This window comes from Mesoplodon bidens, assembly GCF_964165515.1.
Source record: "Mesoplodon bidens genome assembly, chromosome: 7".
In the NCBI taxonomy this organism is placed as follows: domain Eukaryota; kingdom Metazoa; phylum Chordata; class Mammalia; order Artiodactyla; family Ziphiidae; genus Mesoplodon; species Mesoplodon bidens.
This window is the reverse complement of record NC_138164.1, coordinates 45,984,037-46,002,793: the sequence shown is the minus strand read 5'-3', so window position 1 is coordinate 46,002,793 and position 18,757 is coordinate 45,984,037. Positions and strand designations below refer to the sequence as shown.

Sequence of the window (18,757 nt, the reverse complement as noted above, 5' to 3'; positions counted from 1 at the left end):
GCTGAGGGAGCAGATCGGTGGCGGGTTTTTGCAGATTCTATGATTATGAAATTACTCCTTGCTTTCTGCCCACCCCATTTCCTGAAGTTAGAATTCTCACAAGGCTGACCCAAGATTCCAGGTCAACTCCAGATGGTAAATTGATTTTTTTTTAAATGTCAAAATGACATATTGGTTATATATACAAAAAAAAAAAACCACAGCCAGCCAATGGATCTGCTTACCTGAGTGTGTTTCTGCAGAAATTTAGAAAATGCTGGCAATAGGAAAGCCATGTTACGAGCCTTAAAGACATTGACATCTTTAAGGTCCCTGAAAATGGCTATAAGACATTTTAATGGTGGGAAGCATTTTCACGAGACGTGCTGATGTTTTTTACAAGCTTCATTATAACTAGTGCTAACAATTTAGTTGAGTTTCTAAATTTTAGTAAAATCACATATGTTTAAAAAAAAAAAAAAAAACCACAAAAGCATGTTTTGATAATCAGATACACCATAGGGACGTTTTGCAAACTTTTATGCATCTTTAAGCATTTTACTCTGCCTTCAACTTTTCCAGCGTTTTTAGTTTCATGTTTATCCTTTAAAAAGTACTCCATATTTATCCAATTGAGATGATTCTTGCTGGAAAATATTTTTACTGATTTTAATATTCTGCCTCAGACTCTAAGTGAATTGCCTGAGGAAAAGGACCCAGATGGGGCATGAACTGAGGGGCTAACAATACCGCAGAGCAGGAGGCGTCTCGGAGGCATCTCTTTGGCTCTTCTTTTTGCCTCCCTCTGCCTGCCTGTGGGTCCATCACCGCAGGCTCTGAGCTAAGGTAATGATGTGGAACTGTCTCTTCTTCCTGAGGCAGGAACCCAGTTTGTTCTTCACCATGAGGAGAATCACCTGTAAGTGTTCATGTTTGGGGCTGAGACCAAACTAACTTGGCCTTGGAACTCAGGACTCCCTTCTTTCTTGTCTGTGGCATATGAGGAACTATATGGATGATATTTCCATGGCCCCGATTCCTAAGTGCTACTCAGGTGTGCTCTGGCCAAAGTTCCGTTTGCAGGTGAGGAAACTAAGACCTACAGAGCTTTGATGTCTCACGAGAGGCCATTCAGCTAGTAACTGGCTGTGTAAAGACTTGAAAGCTGTCCCTTCTGACTCTTTGCCCAGCTCCTTACACTGTCCCACACGTCCCCTTCAGGCCACCCAGTGTCAACATAGACGGAGGAGGAAGCTGGGCCAGGGGGAGATAGGGCTCTTGCCTCAGGCCTTCCGTGGTGGGTCTGATCACAGCTGGAGGCCTGGCCTCTGGTGCCCTGGATTCAGGTCATGGGTCTTGATTCTCCTTTCTGATCCGCCCCACCCTGGGGTTATCCGGGCCCTGTGAGCTCTTCCTGGTTGCATTGTGTGCGGCCTGCATGGCCTGAGACAGCTGTGTCAGAACGTGTGCCCTGGGTTTCACCACTGCTGCCCTTAGCCAAGGCGACCGTGGCTGCGCTGCTCCTGAACGGGTCCTGCGAGAGGCGGGGTGCATGTGGACCGTGAACATGAGTCATGTGACTAACTGAAATTAGGAACCATTAGGCCCTGGGTCAACCTCCAATTTATAGCCTTTTCTCCTCTGGTCCCCCCAACCTTGTCAGCCCAGGATAAGTCCTAAGGGTTGGGGCTCCTGACAATCTTTTCTTGTTTGTTTGTTTTGTTTTTCTTAACATCTTTATTGGAGTATAATTGCTTTAAAATGGTGTGTTAGCTTCTGCTGTATAACAAAGTGAATCAGCTATACATATACATATATCCTCATATCTCCTCCCTCTTGCATCTCCCTCTCTCCCACCCTCCCTATCCCACCCCTCTAGGTGGTCACAAAGCACCAAGCTGATCTCCCTGTGCTATGTGGCTGCTTCCCACTAGCTATCTATTTTATGTTTGGTAGTGTATATATGTCCATGCCACTCTCTCACTTCGTCCTGACAATCTTTACTCCCTCACCTGCTTATAACCATCGAGTGTAATTGTGAGCCCACGCCTTGTGGGCTCTGTGCCAGCTTTGGGCATGCAGTGGTGAACAGAAAGGATACAGCCTCTTGGCTCACAGAGTCACAGACGGGAGGCAGAGGCGGGCAAGTCAGCAGGCAGCTTCATACAGTAAGGGAAGCACCAAGCTGGAAAGCTGTGGCATGTGGACAATGGCAGTCCCTCCAGCCCCGGGGGGTGGTGGGAGACTTTGCACAACACATCCAATCTTTCTCCTCTTTCCCCTTTGCCCCCCCAACCCAACCCCCGCCTTCTCTTTCCTCTCTTTCTTCCTCTCTCACTAAAATGCCCTGAGTGCCTATTATTTAAGAGATACTCTCCTAGGTGTTATGTGGAGTTGGCTCCAGATTTCTGTGACCCTTCTTAGTGTGTCCTGGACCACATTTTAAAATAAATAAAGTCTATCTTCTCCCATTTCCTGATGCTTTTGTTTCCCAACCACCCAGGAATCCAGTTCCCTTCACTATCTCCAGGTTGTCCAAAGTACCTCATTATCCCACCTAACTGGCCTCTCCCTCCAGGAAGTGTGCCTGGTCTCAAAATTACCTCTAGCTCATGTCTGCTTACTCCCAAATCAAAACTTCTGTTTTCTCAGGACCTCTCAGACAGGTGCACTGAGATTAGACTAATTCTCTTTATTTTCCTTACCCTCTATTGTGGGTTGAATTGTGTCCCCCTAAAGATATGTTGAAGTCCTAACTCCTGGCACCTGTGAACATGACCTTATTTGGAAATGGGGTCTTTGCAGATACAACCAAGCTAAGATGAGCTCATACAGGATCAGGGTGGGCCCTAAGCCAATGACTGTCTTTATAGGAAGAGGAACATTTGGACACACAGAGAGAGACACAGGGAGAATGCCACAAAGGAGGCAGAGACTGGAGTGATGTGCCCATAAACCAAGGAATGAGGATTGCCAGCAACCACTAGAAGCTAGGAGGACGCAAGGAAGAATCCTCTCTTAGAACTTTCAGAGACAGCATGGCCCTGCCTACCCCTTGATTTAGGACTTCCTAAAAGTCCTAAATTAGGACCAGTCCTGATTTAGGACTAGCCTCCAGAATTAAGCCACCCACTCTGGCGTTTTGTTATGGCAGCCCTAGGAAACTAATACATCCTACTGAATGTGTTTACTTGTAAGGACAAAGGAATCTCTAATTCATGGAATTTCAGGTGGTGTATGTCCCCTTCTCTGTGAATTGTCCCCACTTGTAGTCCTTGCTAAAATCCCTTGGTGATCATGGTAAAAACAAGCTACTCCATCACAGCTGACTGGTCAGGGTAGATAAGTGACCGAAGGCCATCTAAGCCAGTGAATAATAACAACCAAATGGACTCTCTTTTTCAAAATTCTAAACGAAGAGGCACAGAGACAGTGAGAAGCAGGTAGCCGGTGCTGGACCAGTAAAATCTTGTAGAGTCAGGGCTGGAGTCAATGTCATGCACAAACAGAAGTTGTGGGGAAGCAGGAACCATGAGAAAGCAGAAGGCCCCGTTCTACAGAGAGAACAGGACAGATGTCCAGAGGCACAGAGACAAGAGAGAGAAAATAGTGACCGTGGCTACCTTGGTTCTTGACAGTAACTCAGTGTTTAACTCCAGTCCCACAAAAGACTTTGCAGCAGGCAATGAGGAGCCACAGAAGGTTCAAGGGAGTGGCAGGATTTCACTCTATCATTTTATTTAGCATTCTGTCCTCCTACCATCCCTCCCACTACTGCCCTTGCCAACAATCCATATCTCTACTTGTCAGATTCATCAGAAACTCAGTGGCCTTGGAATGAACTCAGTGCCTTCTGCTTAGGAAATCCAGATTTTGTCTGGATTCACCAACTATCCAAAGCACAGTGTGAAATTCTTTATTTAAAAACTGAGATGACAACCAGTTTAGCCTCCAATGGTCCCTTCTTCTATATTCTCCAACAACTTGCACCACAGCAAGCCAGCTTGGCTGGTTACCATGGACACCACTCTGTCGCCATAATTGGAGCCAACAGGCAGCAGCTAACAGCAGATTTAACCACTGTGTTGTCTTCTAGTGAAGGCAGAGCTGAGGGAGATGTAACTTTTCTCACTCACATGAATAGTTTAGTGTGCGGGACAGGGCGGTGGAGGAAAGAGAAGAACAATTCTATCAAATGTCACAACCCAATGTCCTTGTTTAAACAAAGGGTGAATACTGGCCAGTGGAATCTTGATCGTATTTTCCATAAAGTCAGGAATATTCCAGAGTTGGGTCATGATCATTGTTGGATGAGTTTTCCCTAAGATCTCAGGTTTTCTCAGTTGCCTTTGTACCTAGTAACATCCAACATGTATACAGCACTTACTGTATGCACATTACATACATTTGTTCATTTAATCCCTACAGCTACTCTATGGAGTAGGTTTTATTACTAGTCCCATTTTGCAGATGAGAGCATGGAGGCTCAAAGTGGTAAGGTCTCTTCCACAGGCTCTAGCCTGATGCCCGGGGCAATTGCTAAAGCTCCCAGAGCCATAGTCTATAAAGTAGGATGTTAATTGCTGCTCTGCTTACTCCACAGGGATGTTATGAGTCTCAGTCTAAAAGAAGAAAGTGTGTTTTGCAAACTGTATAGAGCCATAGATGGGATTCTTTAACTCAAGTCTACATTTTTTGAGCACTTAGCCTGGGATGGGAAATATGCTAGGTGCCAGGGATATAAATACAAATCAATAATATAGGGTTGTTTGTTCATTTCAACAACTGAATAGTGAGTGGCTCCCAGGGACCAGGTACTGTGCTATGTACTGGGAATGCATCTATGGCTGAGACAGGGCCAAGTTCTATACTCACAGAACTGCTTATGGTACACAGAGAAGATAGACGTTCACAGTGTGAATTCAATAATGTTCCATGAATGCCGTTAGAAGAATTACAGATGATATGGGGGCACTTACCAGGGACCCTAACCTGGTCTAGGAGTCCAGGAAGGTCTTCCCCAGGAAGTGATATTTAAATGTCTTCTAGGAGCACAGAGACTAGGGGAGATGGGTATGTAAACCAATAAATACAGAGCTATGATAGATGGATATAGAAGGCAGAGAGGGGGGTTCTTGCCACACGAGAGTCAAGGTAGATATATTACCCAGTTCTGAGTGTTGCTTTCACAATTTGGACACAACCAGAAAATTTTCCATAGGAGTAGCTATTTAAATGTGTGACTGCAATCAGGTGACTAACTCAAAATAGAAAACAGCAAAAAATACTTCCTGCTTCACCTTCTTTCTCTTCCTCTCTCTCTCTCACACACAGAGATGCAGACATACACACACACACACACACACACACACACACACCCATATGAATCCGGTTAATTTGGCAAGTAAAATATAAGATGTGCACCATATCCTCCTAACCCAGACCGTATTAACTGAAGTCCTCAGAGTATCTCATCACCAGATCTTGATGATGGGTATATAAAATGAAGCGAGAGTCACTTTCACTTTTTAACTGTGAAGCATTTTCATAGATAGAAGACAAGAGACTGAGCAAGACTTCTAAGCAATCCCTGCCCTGTCCCTCAACCCCCAGCCCTGAAAATCTGTGAGACTGGTTGTATTTAGAAAGCTGAGGCTGTTTGAGGGCTGGTGAGATAGCCATGAGCGGGTCAGGAGAGTTGCCCTAATCCTACTTTCATCACTAACTTGCAGGGTGATCTTGGACAAGTCACTTCCCTCCCTGAGACTCCTTTTCCCCATTTATAAATAGAGGAAGTTGGGAAAGTCCTTTTGAGCTAGTTTTATGAATTACGAAAAGGAACCTCTACCCTACCCTATCCTCCCAGGCTAAAGCGGGTCCCTGGGTTATATCCTTGGCAGTTTTCCTTGTTAGAACTTATCATTGTTACTTCTTCTTTTCAAAAAATCTATTTATCTCTATCAGTATTTGCCCTCTCCAAAAACTTGAACTCCAGAAAAGCCTAGACTGTACTGTTCACCACTGTACTTATATGTTTTAGGCTGTGTCTGGCACACATTAGGAGCTCAATAAACATTTGTTGCCTGAAATGTTCCTAGCAAGCATTCATCCCCACCCCAGCCCTGTTGGTTTGGTATCAGAGAGCAGTGGGGTTTCCTAACTGGTATCTGTGGGAATCTCTATGCTAACAAATGTGTGGGCTTTTCTGGTTGTTTTGTTGTTGTTGTCGACATTCCAAAGGGTCACTTTGGTGCCAACACTGAAGTGATTACAATGAGCCCCTGTTTCAAAAAAATTGCCCCTGTACTTTCCAGAGCCATGGAAGAAATGAGGCCAGAATCAAAAGTTGAGTCAGAATGAAGTCAGTTGCTGCTCATAGTGTGACAGTGAGGATTAGCAAACCTTAATGTGGAATTTTTTTTCAAAGCTAAGAATTGTTAAGCATTGTGCAGTCAGCACTTCTTAGAGTGATTTATGGAGTTGAACCGCCTTTGATTTCCTTTTGTAAACCATCACGAGCTGTATTCTTTCACTGGTTCATTTGTTTGGACAGCATTTCTTTTTAGGCTTTACCACGTGCCAGACCTTGTGCAAAGCATGGTGAGGGACGTAAAGATGGATGTGCGCCAGAAGCCCGTGGCCAAGTAGAGGAAAGAGGATCTACCAAGAACTGCAAGGCTGACTCTAAGAGGTCAGTGTTTGTGAGCCTGTTTGATTAAAGTCTGTCTCTTGCTGCTAGACAGGAAGCCACAGGAAGCCAGGGGATAGGGTTTTTGTCTTGCTCCATATTGAATCCCCAGTGCTGAATGGTGCTTGGTCCGTGGTAGGAACTCTATATATTTGCAGAATGAGGGAAATAGTGTCATCTAAAAGAGATTACGAAAATGTGCTGTGGGGATTGGAGAGGTAGAGATTAGTCTCAGCTGGGGACATCACGTGATCAAAACTGAGAGGGACCATCAAGGTTAGGGTTAGTGTTCCCGCTGCTGCTCTCAGGCCCATTTTACAAATGAGGAAACTGTCACAGTGGGGGGAAGGGATTTGCCCAGGGTCACACAGTGTTAAGGGCCGAATTTTGCCCCTTCACCCCCAATTCATATACTGAAGTCTTAACACCTAGTACCTCAGAATGTGACTGAATTTGGAAGTAGGGTCTTTAAAGAGGAAAGTTAGAATGAGGTCACTTTTGGGCCCTAATCCATATGACTAGTGTCGTTATAAGAAGAGGAGATTAGGTCACAGATAACATGCACAGAGGGAAGACGATGTGAAGACACAGGGAGAAGACGGCCGTCTGCAAGCCAAGGACAGAGGCTTTAGAAGAAACAACACTGCTGACACCTTGATCTTGGACTCTGGCCTCTAGAATTGTGAGAAAATAAATTTCTGTTGTTTAAGCCAGCCAGCCTGTGGTACTTTGTGATGGCAGCCCTAAGCCAACTAATACACACAGTAAAGTTTGGACTAGAAACCAGGTCTGCTGAATCTCTCTCCTAAGCCCTTTACATGACAGCATCCAGCTGGTCCATTTGGTACTCTCTCCAACACCCACTGCTGATGAGGATGATGACGATGATGATAACAGCTAACCCACGTATACTGCCTATCATGTACCACGCACTCTTCTCAGTACTTTACACACAATAGCTCATTTAGTTCTCCCAACAGCCCTGTGAAGTAAGTACTATTTATTGTCCCATTTTTTTAAAAATTTATTAATTTTATTTATTTTTGGCTACGTTGGGTCTTCGTTGCTGCGCGCAGGCTTTCTCTAGTTGCGGCAAGCAGGGGCTACTCTTCGTTTCGGTGCGTGGGCTTCTCACTGCGGTGGTTTCTCTTGTTGCGGAGCACGGGCTCTAGGAGTGCGGGCTTCAGTAGTTGTGGCACGTGAGCTCAGTAGTGGTGGCTTGCGGACCCTAGAGCGCAGGCTCAGTAGTTGTGGCGCACGGCCTTAGATGCTCCACGGCATGTGGGATCTGCCCAGAGCAGGGATCGAACCCGTGTCCCCTGCATTGGCAGGAGGGTTCTTAACCACTGTGCTACCACTGAAGTCCCTATTGTCCCATTTTTACAGATGAGGAAACTGAAACACAAAGAGATTGAGCAACTTGCCCAAGAGCATATGACAACTCAGTGCTTGTGCTGGGATTCAGGCCCAGGCAGTCTGCTCCAGGAACATGCCCTCACCCATCTGGCTATTCTCCAGTGTTATGTCTACATGCCAAGCCAGAGGCATTTTCAAAGATGAGAGGTAATGATGGCACTTTGAGGCCTCACTGGGTTTGCTTTCCTATAGCCATAAATTATGGATATAATCATCCCAATCTGAAGTGGCTCACTGGAAGCATAAAACAAACAAGCAGAGGGAAGCAGGAGCCTTGCTAAAGAGTAGAGCATTAGGATTTATTTGTTCCAGGATCTTCTTATATGTTAGGACATCAGTGAGGAAACATTGAAATAGCAGATTTCAAGCCTCCCTGAAGTTCAAAAACATCTTCTAATTCAGTCCTTAAAAGTGAAACAACCAAACCACTTCAGCCAAAGCACTTTGCAGTAAGAGGCCTCGTTTGAATCCTTTCTCAACCACTTACCAGCTGAGTGACTTGGGGTTTATGAAATCTGTCTGAACCACAGTTTTTCCCTCTGGGAGATGGGGAAAATGACACCCATCTCACGGATTAGACATAATATATTCAAAAACATTGTCACATGTGCCGATACATAGTAAGTGATCAATAAACAGAGCTCTTGTTAGTTAAGCAAAATGACCATACCTAAAGGCTCTCCTCTGTGAAGCCTTGCCCGATGTCTCATCCTGTCTGTCCAAATTCATTGCTTGCTCCACTGGCTCTTGAGGGAAGTTGCTTGCACTTCTATTTGTCACTCAGTTTGTCCTTCCTTCCATCATAGAAGTTGATGACACACCTATCCATCTGCGCATCCGCTCAGTAAAATTGTAGCATTTTTTTTATGTCCCAGTGCTGTGCCAGGCACTAGAAGTTCACAGGTAGATACAATAAGGTCCCACCCTTGAAGGCGTAGGGCTTTTGGGGCAACTCAGGGCTGGGTGTGCCCAATAGGCAGGGGTACTATAATAATAATAATAACAACAATAAAAATTTACAATTATATTGTATTGAAGTATTTACCATAGGAAAAAACAGCACTTTGTTCAATTTCTAGACATTTATTTTATGATTTAGAACTATTTTAATAGAATAAGGGAGTCATAATGTTTTCAATTCTTTTCCAATTTAACTTCCAAAGGTTTGCTTTGGCAACAGATACATTAAGGAATAATTGCAAAGACTGTATTAAATGGTGGGCTAGAAAAAGCTCCAGTATTTTCTGGGGGCTGAGGTAGGAGAGCCCCATTGGCCCACTGGACTCCCCAAGGGCAGGAACCAAGCTTTCTCCTAGCTTCATAGCTGTCCTTCAAGCTGAACAGAACTTAGATGCCACCTTTTTCAGGGCAGCCCAAAAAACGGCGTGGAGAGTGCAGGTGGGGGGCTCTTGCCCAATCCTCCTCTAGTCTGAGCGGTGGAACTCATATATTTTCTGTTTTGTGTGAGGAAACAGAACCCCAGATGGTGAAAGGGACTTGCCCAAGATCACAGGAACAGAGAGTGGCAAATGTTTTAATAGTTAACATTTATTGATTCCTTCTTATGTCAAACATTGGCTAAGGGGCTTTACATGCTTTTTCTCATTTAATCCTTCTGACAATTCTGTGAAGTAGGTACCCTTATTTTCTCCATTTCACAGATGAGGAAAATTGAGGTAAAGTAAGAGACTTTCACAAGGTCATCTAGCTATTACGCAGCCAAGTCCGGATTTGCACTCGCTAGATGGTGGTTGATGTTGGAATAACAGCCCGATCCTGGACCTGTACGAGGGGCAGGATGAACCATGCGGACCGGTGGGCCCACCTGGGCGAGCAGTGCACAGTCTCGGCCAGGGACTGTTAGCGCCCGGCGTGGGTGGGTCGGGAACTGAGCCTCCGACTGGCTACTCCCCGCTAGCCTCCCTGGGGGCGCGAAAGTCCCGCCCCCAGCCGAGGAGAAGGCAGGGATTGGCTCTCTCGATGCCGATTGACGGCTCAGGGCTCGAGCGGCAGCCGCGGTGGAGGCGGGGCCATGAGCAGGAAGTGAGAGTGGAGGCGGCTCGAGACAGGCTGGCCAGCGGGCAACTGCCGCCACTTTGCCGAGTCGCTACCGCCTCTGCGGAGATGGAGGGGCCGGGACTGGGCTCGCAGGTGAGTGCGGTTGGGGCGTAGGCTGTCCCGGGGGCTCGGAGGGCGGCCGCGGCTGTGGAGAGAGGGAGGGCATGGGTGTTAGGTAGCTCCCAGAGGGGCCTCCGGGGGCAGAGGGGCTGGGGCCGGGGAGGAGGAAGCCTGGAAACACCGAGAATGATGCAGGGAATTCTCTCCGAGGCGACCGGGAAGAAAAGGCGAGGACAGGGATGAGTGCCATACCGGCCCTCCAGCATCCACCTGCGGTCCGGGGCGCCCCGTGCCCGGCAGGGACCGCTGCGGGCCCTGGGAGGGGAGGGTGGCGTTCCTGGGAGAGGTGTCAGGTGACACACCTGAGTTGGACCAGCCCGTTTTGACATTGGTCTGGAGTCTGTGAGGTTCTATTCATTTCTTTTTCGGCCAGGGCGTCTGGGAACCCGCCTTCGCTCCTCCCAGCCATGTTTTAGCTCTCGTTCCCACATCCTTGCTTACTCTTTGAAAGATTTGAGGCTGTTTGTTTAGGCTGGAGAAAGGCGGGGTGTGCTGGAAAGGGAGGTACGTGATAGCTATCTGCAAAATCCCAAAGGACTCTGTTCTGTGGAGGAGGTCGTACTAGAAGCCAGATGTAGTTTCAGAAAACAGAAGGGGCCAATGGGGAAAGTTACAGGAGATATATGTTAGCTCCAAGAAAACTAGATTTTTGTCCTTTTTGCTTATGGTCCTGACTGGCATATTATAGCTGTTTACTTAATTTTTGTTGAATACATGAAAAATATTCAGATTCAGCCAATGTTTAGTGAGTTCTTAGCATATGCCAAGTGCTTTTATATGCATTATTTAATTCCAGAATTGAAGCATCCTTAAGAAGGTGATATAATCCCTATCTACAGATGAGAAAACTGAAGCTCTCTCCAGCAGCTGGAGTGAATTAGGTAGTAGATTTTCTGTCCCTAGTGGGATTCAAGCAGTTTGAGATGATTGGGTTAGTTGGCCTCTAAAAAAAAGTCTTTCGCATCTTGAGAGTGTTCCTCGTGCTCCCCCTTTCCCTTCCTGCTTTCAGCAATCTGATGTAGGTTTAAGTGAGGAACAAGACAGGTGGGGAAGCTGTCAGGTGTTCTGGCATTTTGATAGAATAAAAAAGGTTTGCAAGCAGACCATATATTACGAAAGGGTGTAGAATCTTCACATGGAAACTCTGTCTCATTTGTTGTTTGTTTTTTTCCCCCTCAGAGTTTCAGGGAATAGTTGATAGCAGTAATGATCATACCTTAATTACTGCCACTCATTTACAAAAGCCTTCAAGTGCTTAAAGTTCATTACCTTGTTCTGCAGGGCAGATTGCCCTGCCCGAATTCCCTGCCAGATGGAGGAAGAGAATGATTCAGGGGTTGCAATTAAATGGGCCAAGGTAGAGAGATCATTGTTTTTGTTAATAATTATTGGTATTAACTTTTTCAATAATAGCAAAAGATTTTACCTATATAAGATGCTCTACAGTTTGCAAAATACTTCCCTATTGTTATTCCTCACTGTGACCCTGTGAGGTGGGGAGGGATTATTATTCCAGTTTTAGAGATTAGAATTGAGGTTCAAAAAATTGGAGTCATGGAGTTCCCTGGTGGTCCAGTGGTTAGGACTCAGTGCTTTCACTGCTGTGGCCCGGGTTCAATCCCTGGTCGGGGAACTAAGATCCTGCAAGCTGTGTGATGTGGCCATTAAAAAAAAAAAAAAAAAAAAATTGGAGTCAGTTGTTAAAAGTCAAATAGCTGCTGAGAGAGCCAAGACTTCATTCGTTCTACCAGGTGTTAAGCACTGTTATAGGTGCTGGAGATAAATCAATGAACAAAACAGATAAAAACATTCCTGCTCTGGTTGAATTTGGTTCCCCTGATTCCAGCTGATAGGTTTTTGCCAAAATTTGCCTGTACTCTCTGGCCCCCAGTTTCCTCTATGACCGCATTTTTTACTACTTGCTTGCTCAATCAACCACAGCTATGCTGGCCCCAAGGCCTTTGCACTTAGTATTTTCTCTATCTGGAGGACTCTTTCTTCATATAACCACATGGCTTCCCCCCCGCCCACCTTTGTAAGGTCTTGACACAATCGTCACCTCAATGTGGTAGGCCCTCCCCATCATCACCACTACCAGCAACATTCCTTAACCTCCTTCCTTCCTTTATATTTCTTCTCGGCATTTAATACCATTAACATACTCTGTAAATAATTGTCCAGAGAATGAACTTGGATACTTAGTACAGAATGCTTCTGTTAGTGCCATGAGAAATTTTAATGGCTATATGTCAGATCTCTGTTTCTCTCTTTGTTGTTGTTGGTTATTTTTGTTTGGTTTTTTTTTGCGGTATGCGGGCTTCTCACTGCTGTGGCCTCTCCCGTTGCGGAGCATAAGCTCCGGACGCGCAGGCTCAGCGGCCATGGCTCACGGGCCCAGCCGCTCCGCGGCATGTGGGATCTTCCCGGACCGGGGCACGAACCCGTGTCCCCTGCATCGGCAGGCGGACTCTCGACCACTGCGCCACCAGGGAAGCCCTCTCTCTTTGTTTTATTTGATAATCTGTCAGGATTTTGACCCTCATCAGAGTTTAAATATGGTTTTCTAGATCTTTGTTTTCTCTTAAATTAATTAACTTTAACAGTACTTATTTACTATTTAGAAAATATAATTGGATTTAAGATATCTCCACGTGAGAAGTATCTCTTATATCTTAAGTATGTTCCGGTCATCTATTGCTGTGTAACAAACCATCCCAAATCATAGTGGTGTAAACCAGCCATTGTCATGCTCATGGACTGTGCGTCAGGACTTTGGCCAGGGCAAAGCAGGGATGGTTTGTTTCTGCTCCACCATGTCCGGAGCCTCTGCTGGAAAGACTTGTCACCTGGGATGACTTGCTAGCTGGGGCTGGTATCATCTGATGGTTCCCTCACTCACATGTCTGGTGATTGATGCTGACTTTGAGCAGGGACACCTACATGTGGCCTGGGCCTCTGGACAGCATGGTAGCTGGGTTCCAAGAGTGAGCATTTCAAGAGACAGAAAGAGGAAGCTGCCAGTTTCTGAGGCCTGAACCTGCAAACTGGCAGAGCATCACTTCTGTGGTATTTTATTAGTGAAGCAAGCACTAATAAAACTCTTTATGAGTTTGCTAGTGTCTTAAGAATTTGCTTGGTCTATTCTGTTACCTTAACATTGTAGGCAGCCGTACATCAGTTACGCTTCCACTGCCACAAAGGGTGTTTGTTTATGCGGTGATGCCTTTACCAGTACACATGTCAATAATGACTACTGTAACAGCTCCTCTTAGAACCATACAACATGGATTTGGAAAGAACTTTATAGCTATATTGACCTGCTCCTTTCATTTTACAAATGTAGAAACTGAAGCCATAAATCGGGTAGATGATTAGCCACCATCATACAGCCGCCTGAAATCTGAGACTTGGGCCTTGTTCTCAAGGAGTTTACCTTTCACCATGGTAAAATGAAACAACTAGAGAGTACTTAGAAAAACATTTTCTTGATAACCAGAGAGTAATTTCTAAGAAGGATATAGTATCATGACAAACTTTGCTTTAATCTTTGTGATGGGAATGTATGGTTGTTTTCCTTAAACATTTTTATGCGATTGTCTCTGAAGTTAACCTCCCCCAAAGCAGGTCATCTCCTTTCTCATCTGTAGCTCTTATGGCAGAATTCTGGGAGGGAGTGATATCTAGAGCAAAGCACATCGCTTAGAGCTGTGGCCGCTAAGCTTTTTTGATCATGTACTCCTATCAGTAAAGCAGTTTTGAGCTTGCACCCCTAGAGTAGAACCTCAGTGTAACAAGTAGGATTTAAAATGTTCATTTTTGTAAAATGTCATGTATTGTGAGATTAAGGGAATGATGAGTGGCACGTGCACTGCAAGCTGGCCGGGAGCTCAGGCCTCCAGCTGCGCAGTCCAGATCATCCAGGTACCACTGACTGCAGTTTGTCGTCCATGGTTGGCCATTGATCACTCTAACTTATGTGTTAATGGGGATGATTCCATGTCATGTGGTTGGCTGGGACTTAAAAAGTTCAGCTCCCCTCTGTTTGATGTACCTGGGGGCTGGGGAAAGGAGCCAGTCTCTAAATTCATATTGTCATGGGGCATGTTATTGTAGGATTTAACAATGTGTTTCTAAATTGTATTCATGAGTGAATAACTCAGTATATACTCATGGTAAGGTTTTGAATTAAAGATAGTAAGTATAAGTCTGCTTCAAATCAGCCTTTTTGATCATCTGGAATTTTTTTTGGAGGGAGGCTGGCTTTTTGTTAGATCAGCTTAGATTGTCTTTGTTCCTACTTTATGTGGCCAGTAAAGAGCACCTGCTATGAGAAGTGTCAGCTCTGCCATTTTCTTGTTTTCTTGTACTTTTACTATCGTTATTATTTCAGTTTGTGGCTTCTTTGTAGTAGTAATCAGCTTAAGCCACTTGCTCATTTTGGGAGGGGTAACTTTAAAATTAGTAAGTAGTTAAAATGAGATAATATACCTTGAAAATTACTTAGCCTGATGTATACTGCAAAATGTTGAAGGTGCCACTATAACCCCTCAGGGTGTGGACTTTTACTCTGTTCTCAAGTTACCTTGTAAACAGACCATGAGGAGTGACCTACTTGATATACAGATTAAGTGAGGCTGCCAGGGCTAAGAATTCATAAATCTTTTTTTTTTAATAAATTCATTTATTTAATTTATTTATTTTTGGCTGTGTTGGATCTTTGTTGCTGCGTGGTCTTTTCTCTAGTTGCGGCGAGCAGGGGCTACTCTTCGTTGCGGTGCGTGGGCTTCTCATTGCGGTGGCTTCTCTTGTTGCGGAGCTCGGGCTCTAGGTGCGTGGGCTTCAGTAGTTGTGGCACGGGGGCTCAGTAGTTGTGGCTCGCGGGCTTAGTTGCTCTGCGGCATGTGGGATCTTCCCGGAGCAGGACTCTAACCTGTGTCCCCTGCGTTGGCAGGCGGATTCTTAACCACTGCGACACCAGGGAAGCCCCCAGAGTTCATAAATCTTAAAGAAGCCAAATGTATAAATTTTTGTGGGTTCCCCTCCTCTTCTTTTTTTTTAAAAAAGAAAAACTCATTATAACAGCTTTAACATTTTCTTCCGTTACCTAATGAGTCACTGAGTGTTTGGCCTTGAGTGCACTTGCCTCTCTTTGGAGACCAGTGACTTTGAAAACAGGCTTTGAGTTTATATAACAATTTTTAGGTTTTACTCTGATCTGGATTTGGACAAAAAATGATGACGTGAACAGAAGGTACCTCTTGTTCTCTAGTCTTTGTCACCCATTTTTGCCATTTAATCGCATATTGCTTCCATTATCACTTTACTCTCTTTGTCTCTGACTTAGCTGCCCAATTAGACTTAAACTCCTGGAGGATACGTACCCACATCTTCTGTGTTCCTAGCATAATGCTTTGCACATCATAAATGCACAGTAATTAATTGCTGAATAAATAAATGCTTTTAATAAATAAATGCTCCTTACATTGAAGTGTGTAATCCACCTCAACTTTCTGCATGAAAAATGAAGCTGATGTCCTTAATGCCTTAAGGCATAATGAGAAGCAATAAATTTGTATCTGTATAATATGTGACATTTATTTGTGATGAAAAATCTGTATATAAACAAAGGCTTGATCTTCCTAATACATAAATGGAAACTGATACATAATCCACTAGAAAAACAGTAGACTATGAAAAGGCAACCCACAAAAGAGAAAGTATGAGAGCCAATAAAGAACAAACAGTCAAACTCAGATTCATTAGCAACTAGGGGCATGCAAATGCAAAACAATATGCCATTTTTTTAGCCATCAGATTGGCAAGATTGTAAAAAGATTGATAATATTCAGTTAGGAGGTTTGTAGGGAAAAACACTTGCCTGTTGGGAGTGTGAATTAGGGAAGGTCAGTGTCTGTTTATGTTTAAAATACACATATTTTTTAACCCAGCAGTCCTATGTTGGGGAATCAGTGTTATAGAATGTACAGGATGTTAATTATAGGGTTGTTTAGAGAGTGAATGCTGAAATCAACCTGCATGTCTAACACTAGGGAAATGGTTGAATAAATTATGCTAGATCTATACAGTGGAATAATATTCAACTATTACTTGTTACTGACCTGCAGCGCTGTACATGATATATTGTTAGGTGAGACAGGCAAGTTGATGAATAATTATATAATTGGATCCCATGTTTGGAAATAAATTTTGTTAAATATAAGAAGAAAATGATAAAAACCTATGTATCCTGTATAATATTATATATGTTAAAGTATATACACATAGTGAGGAAGGATACACCAAACTGTTAATAATAGTATCTCTGTTGGTACAAGACTGGAAGGGAAAGGGTCCAGATTATCAACTCTTTATTCACTTTGGTATTGCTCGTGTTTTACACTGAAAGTTTTAAAATTTTATAATTTAAAAAGTCCAAGTTTTATATGAAAAGCAGACTGATTTCTCTGTCAATTTTAGCTATATCTGCTGTTTATTGATGCTGCAGAAATTCTGAGTATAGTATATTCAGCTCTTTCCTTGACCCCTTGTCTTCTTCCAGTTAGATGTAATTATAATTACTGTGATATGGTGAAAAGTAATGTTCTTATTTATGTTTTAATCTAACTACCTATATGTTTATTATTTAGCTGTGTGTGTGTGTGTGTGTGTGTGTGTGTGTGTAAAATAAGAGTGTCATGCAGTGAGGATGAATTTGCCAGATAAATCGGAACTTATGTATTCAAAAAAGCATTGTGGTTCTAGCTCTGGGTAAGATGGAGTAAAGCACACTCCACCCTGTCTGTCCCACCGAATGCACTAGATAGAAAGCTATTTAAGGATTCCCAAAAGAAAATTTTAGCAGGTAGGGTGGGGGAAAAGACCAGAATTCAAAAAACCACTGATCCAGGAACTAATTTACCTTTTTCCCATCTGGGTCCCTTCCTCTCTTCCACCACCCTCTCCCTGGACTTGAACCCTGGAAGTGAGCATCCCTGCAGAGGGAGAGTACTTCTGGAGAAGCCCTCTAGTTCAGGTTCAAGGAGCAGGAAAGCGGTCTCCTGGCAGCACAGGCACTGAAACTCTGAGGCAGGAGGACTTCCTCTCTGAACAGAGGAGTTGTAGTCCCAAGACAGTTGTTCTTAGAAGTGACACCTGAAGCATGATCCATAAAAGAAAAAAATCGATACATTATACTTCATCAAAATTAAAAATTTTTGTTCTATGAAAGAGACGTAAGAAATGGGAGGATAAGCTACAGACTGGGAGAACATATTTACAAATCACATATCTGACAAAGGACTTAGGTCTAGCATGTGTAATATAAGGAACTCTCAAAACTTGGCAGTAAGAAAATAAATAGCCCCATTAAAAATGGGTAAAAAGACTTAGACAACTCACCAAAGAAGATATACAGATAGCAAACAGCACATGAAATGGCACTCAGCCCCATTAGCCATTAGGGATATGCAAATTGAGACCATGATGAGACACTACTACACATCTATTATACTGACAGTATGAAGTACCAGAGAGGATGCAGAGCAATTGGAGCTCTCGTACGTTGCTAATGGCAATGCAAAGTGGTACAGCTACTCTGGAAAACAGTTTAGCAATTTCTTATAAACTTAACATCTCCTTACCAGAGGGCCAAGCAATCTCGCTCTTAGAGAAGCAAGAACATATGTTCACACAAAATGAATGTTTATACAGCTCCATTTATAATTGCCAAAAGCTGGAAACAACCCACGTGAGTTGTTTGAATGAATAAACGGTGATACATTCATATAGTGGAATACTTTATAGCAAGGAAGGAACTATTAATAACATACAGCATTATGCTGAGTGAAAGAGGCCAGTCTTAGAAGATTATATGCCGTCTAATTCCATTGTATGACATTCTGGGAAAGATAAAACTAGTGATGAAGGACATGTCTGTGGTTGCCGGGAGTTGAGGTAGGGGGAGGGTGTGGCTAAAAAGGAATATCCTGAGGGAGTTTTTTGAGGTGTTGGAACTGTTCTGGATCCTGATTTTGGTAGTGGTTACAATTCACAGAACTATGTACCAAAAAGTCAATTTAACTGTAAGGTAACTTAGAACAAAGGGATTTGCTCCTTCAGAGTAACCTGTTGAGGGATTATGGACTTACTTCAGTAAAACTATTATTTGTTGAATCTTTTTTGGAATTCCTGGAGAATTGATGTAGGCACATCATTTCAAGTATCTTCAATTTTCTATTCTTAATGTGTATTCATCCTTTGAGAATTTTTTTTAAACAATGAAAACTTGGTCAGAGAGACAGTTGTGGTGAATAAGGTGGATAAAAGCCAGGTAACAACTTTATGGTAAAGAACAAGATGGGATTATAAAGTAGTAAGCCAGTTTTGATCTCTAGGAATGATTTGCTAGATATTTGATGTGAACCTCCACCTTAAATGCAACTAAAAATGCTGGATACAGTATAAAATCTTAAGTGTTTTATATTTTTGATGCTATTG

At 43.6% G+C, this 18,757-nt stretch overlaps 1 protein-coding gene across 1 annotated transcript in view; it reads left to right on the top strand.

Moving 5' to 3' along the window:
- The first annotated feature begins 10,138 nt into the window (after positions 1 to 10,138).
- Positions 10,139 to 18,757, top strand: part of ZDHHC13 (zDHHC palmitoyltransferase 13) — a 48,909-nt gene continuing 40,290 nt past the window's right edge. The window contains exon 1 of the mRNA XM_081239086.1: positions 10,139 to 10,234. Within this exon, the coding sequence (XP_081095212.1) occupies positions 10,208 to 10,234 (27 nt within the window). The 5' untranslated portion in view covers positions 10,139 to 10,207. The remainder of the gene's footprint in view (positions 10,235 to 18,757) is intronic.